This window comes from Pyrgilauda ruficollis, unplaced genomic scaffold (assembly GCF_017590135.1).
Source record: "Pyrgilauda ruficollis isolate IOZ18807 unplaced genomic scaffold, ASM1759013v1 scaffold67, whole genome shotgun sequence".
Classification (NCBI taxonomy): Eukaryota; Metazoa; Chordata; class Aves; order Passeriformes; family Passeridae; genus Pyrgilauda; species Pyrgilauda ruficollis.
In genome coordinates, this window is record NW_024528488.1 from 712,351 (window position 1) to 716,332 (window position 3,982).

At 61.6% G+C, this 3,982-nt stretch overlaps 1 protein-coding gene across 1 annotated transcript; it reads left to right on the forward strand.

Moving 5' to 3' along the window:
* The first annotated feature begins 1,919 nt into the window (after window positions 1-1,919).
* On the forward strand, window positions 1,920-3,556 carry LOC121362852 (brain-specific homeobox/POU domain protein 3). The gene is made up of 2 exons (XM_041484731.1): window positions 1,920-2,039; window positions 2,567-3,556. Exons 1-2 carry the CDS (start codon window positions 1,920-1,922, stop codon window positions 3,470-3,472), a joined length of 1,026 nt encoding a protein of 341 aa, XP_041340665.1. The 3' UTR covers window positions 3,473-3,556.
* Window positions 3,557-3,982: the final 426 nt, after the last annotated feature.

Sequence of the window (3,982 nt, forward strand, 5' to 3'; positions counted from 1 at the left end):
CCAGCTGGAGGGAAGAGATTCCACCGAAGAGCACCTGGAAGGAACAATTCTCCTCCTAAGGAATTCTGCTGGAGTCTCAGTGGAGCTTTCCAGCCTCCAGTCTCCTCTGGCCATCAGCTGATCCTGCAGCTCTCCAGAAGCAGAGTGGAGGCCGTGACTCAGAGCTGTGCTGGCAGCAGGGAGAAGGGAAGAGGCTCCTGAGCTCCTGCCTGCACTTGCCTCCAGAGAGCCGGGGCATCCTGGCAGGGCCTGGTGGTCCCTGGCACACAGGATGCTCCAGTGCTCAGGAAGGGCTGGCAGTGTCTCAGGCCGCTAGGGACAGGTGACAGGGCCTGCACCTTGATGCTGGTGCAGTTTTTCCCCAGGAGGATTTCTCTGGAGTCGGGATTCAGCTCCAGGGACTCTCCCCCACCCCTTTGCACGAGCCAAAGGCTGCACGGGGCTGGTCTTGGGGACTTCTGTGGTGGGTTTGGTGGCTGTGCCCGAGTCTGGGCATTGCCAGACACAGTGATTGTGCCTTTCAGCCTCCTGTCACTGGATCTGACCTTTTCCTGGACAGGTCCAGCACCAAGGAAATGTCTCTGGTGGTTCCCTAATGTCCCTGCCCATGGCAGGGGGCTGGAACTGGATGATCTTTCAGGTGCCTCCCAGCCCAACCCACTCTTTGACCTTTTCGGGGACGGTTCAGCCTCTCAGGTAAGGTGGGGATCAGGTCATGGGGTCAGGTCAGGATTTTCCTTTCCCTGTGACACTCGCTGACCATATCTGTCCCAAGACACCTGGGAGGATCCCCAGGAGAAGGGACTCAGAGGATGCTGTGCTCAGGCTCCGGAGAGAAGGGTGGGAAAGGGAGCAGAAAACAGATCCTGCCCCTGACTCTGAAACAGCTGCACTGTGCACCAAAGCCATCGAAGCTGGATTTTGGGGCTGGAGAAGCACACCTGGTTCCCTGGAGGAGTTTGCTCTGAGCATAGGACCCTCCTGTCCTCCAACACCCCAGGCACTGGGATTCCTCCTCGGCAGCCCCCCTGCTCTGGGCTGCTGGGGCTGTCACGCTCCTCATGCACCTTTTGAGAGCTTCTGGGGGGGCTGCAACTCCCTCCACCCTCTGATCCAGCAGTGCAACCAAACTCCACTTTAGTGGCGGCAGGAGCTGGCCTTGGTGGCAAGGAGGGAAAGAGGGAAGGAAACACCATGAGCTGTGGGGAAATTCACATGGGTGGGTGAGTGCAGAGACAGCGATGAGCTGGACACGGGAGGATGGAGAGGTTGCACACACAGACAGAGAGCCCGTGGGACTCTGCACGGGAGGATTTGGGGAACGAGCCAGAGAGAGTCATTGAAGCAGGGAAAAAGAAAGTTGGTGAAACTTTTCTTGATTTCTTTGTTTTCATCATTTTTGACCCAAGGTTCTTCCCTTCAGAGGGAGAAGGGGAATGGCTCCTCTTCAGCCCCGGGTTCTGGGCTGTTCTGCTCCCCAAATCCCACCGGGTAAGCAGCCCGGAGCGGCGGGCAGGGCGGGCAGGGGCGGGCAGGGCTGCACGGGAGGTGATGCCCCCTCGAGCCGACGAGGGGTGACAGGGGGAGGGATGCACCTGCAGAATGAGCAGAGCCGGGGAGGGGCGGAAATGGGGGGTTGAGCCCCGGTTTGGGGGGGCTCACCGACAGATGGGGAGCTCTGGTTTTGGGGGGGGCGTTACAGCTGGATCAGGGGGAGGCCCGATTTGGGTGGCGGGGAGTACCACGGGCGGAGGGGGGCTGAGCCCCGGTTTGCCCCTCCCGGTGGGCGGGGGGCGGGGGGGCCGGGCTATAATGCCATTGATGCCGGGCGGCGGAGCCAGACAATACCGCGCCCCCGAGCCGGGTGCCCGGAGCGCCCTGCCCTGCCCTGCCCCGGCCGGCCCCGCTCCGCTCCCACCATGATGTCCATGAACAGCAAGCAGGCGTTCAGCATGCACCCCATCCTGCACGAGCCCAAGTACCCGCACCTGCACACCAGCTCCGAAGCCATCCGCAGAGCCTGCCTGCCCGCCCCCCAGGTAAGCCCCAGCACGGCTTTCGGGAGGTTCCGTGCCCGCCGACCCTCGTCAACTTACTCTGCTTTCCCTTTGCATTTGGGTTTCACTTGGGTTTGGGGGGTCCGTCCTTCCCTTCCTGCGTCCTCCGGGGCGCCGGGCCCGGCGGGTGGGGGGCTGTTCCCGGGGGAAGGGGGTCTGGGGCTTGGTCCCGCTCGGGGAGCTTCGGCCGTCCCGCCCCGCTCCGCGCGAGCGCTGGAGCAGCGCGGGGTGCGGGACCCCCGACGGCTCCGGCCTCTGCCGCTGCCTCTCTTTTGGGGAGGTCGCCCCGGAGGGCAGAGCGGGTGCCCGGCTCGGAGGGAGAGCGCTCGGTGTCTGGCACCGCGGTGCTTTTATCTGGGGGCTCGGGTAGCGCTCGGTTCGCGTTACCTGTCCCCGGCAGCGCCGCCGGGGCAGAGCGGGATCTCGGTCACGCCGCTCCCCTTTAATCCTCTCCCGCTCTCTGGGTTTGTTTTCGTTCCCGCTTTTCTCCCCCCCGCCCCTCCGTGCAGATCCAGGGGAACATCTTTGCGGGCTTTGACGAGACGCTGCTGCGGGGGGCCGAGGCTCTGGCCGCCGTGGATATCGTGTCGCAGAAAACCCACCCCTTCAAGCCGGACGCCACCTACCACACCATGAGCAGCGTGTCCTGCACTCCTACCTCGTCCTCCGTCCACCTGCACCACCCGTCCGTGCTGACCACGCACCACCCCCACCACCACCACCACCAGCCCTCGCAGGGCCTGGACGGGGAGCTGCTGGACCACCTCAACTCCGCCCTCCCGCTCGGAGGGGTGCCGGGCCCCGACGTGGGCTCCACGCCTTCGCACCCGCACTCCCACATGTCGGCCATCAACCACATGGCCCACCACTCCCAGCCCATGAACATGTCCCACCCCCACGGCCTCGCGTCCCACGCCGTCATCTCCGGCCCCGAGACGGAGACGGACCCGCGGGAGCTCGAGTCCTTCGCCGAGCGCTTCAAGCAGCGGAGGATCAAGCTGGGGGTCACCCAGGCGGACGTGGGCTCCGCGCTGGCCAACCTGAAGATCCCGGGGGTGGGCTGCCTTAGCCAAAGCACCATCTGCAGGTTCGAGTCGCTCACCTTGTCCCACAACAACATGGTGGCCCTCAAGCCCATCCTGGAAGCGTGGCTGGAGGAGGCGGAGAGGGCGCAGAGGGAGAAAATGACCAAACCCGAGATCTACACGGCGGGGGACAAGAAGCGCAAGCGCACGTCCATCGCCGCCCCCGAGAAGCGCTCGCTCGAGGCCTATTTCGCCGTCCAGCCCCGGCCCTCCTCCGAGAAAATCGCTGCCATCGCCGAGAAGTTAGACTTGAAGAAGAACGTGGTGCGGGTCTGGTTTTGCAATCAGAGACAGAAGCAGAAAAGGATGAAATTTTCTGCCACCTACTGAGGAAGGGGCTGGGGAGGCAGCGGTGCGGGAGGTGCTGCCCTCCCGACCGCCCCCCCGGCCCTTCCCGAACAGGGCTTGGGGTTGTCGGCTTTTATTTTATTTTTTTTTGGGTTAAAAAAATTGGAAAAAAAAAAAAAAAAAAAAAAAAAAAGAAAAAAAAAGAAAAACATTAACTTTAAAATAAAGGGAAACGCGCCCAAAGCAAAGTGAACAGTTTGGTGCCTGCTCCTCACCCCTGGGCAAAATGGCCCCGCTGTTCTGACTGGTACAGACTGCTTTTGTAGATAAAACTGGAAAGAAAAAAAAATATGGAGAAAGAGGAAAAAGACAAAACGAAAAGGCCAAGGGGGAAGTTTGGGGGTGACCGGAGTCGGGGCAGCAGCAGCGAGAGCCTGGTGGGTCTTTGTCACAGCCCCTCCCGGCTCGGGGGCCGTGGCGCCGCTCGCTCCTCTGTGTCCGCTCCTCTTCTTAAAAAAAAAAAAAAAAAAAAAAAAAAAAAAAAAAAAAAAA

Coding starts and splice junctions, on each gene's coding strand:
- LOC121362852 (XM_041484731.1), top strand. CDS start 1,920: ATGATGTCCATGAACAGCAAGCAGGCGTTCAGCATGCACCCCATCCTG. Junction 2,040..2,566: donor CCTGCCTGCCCGCCCCCCAG/GTAAGCCCCAGC, acceptor CCCTCCGTGCAG/ATCCAGGGGAACATCTTTGC.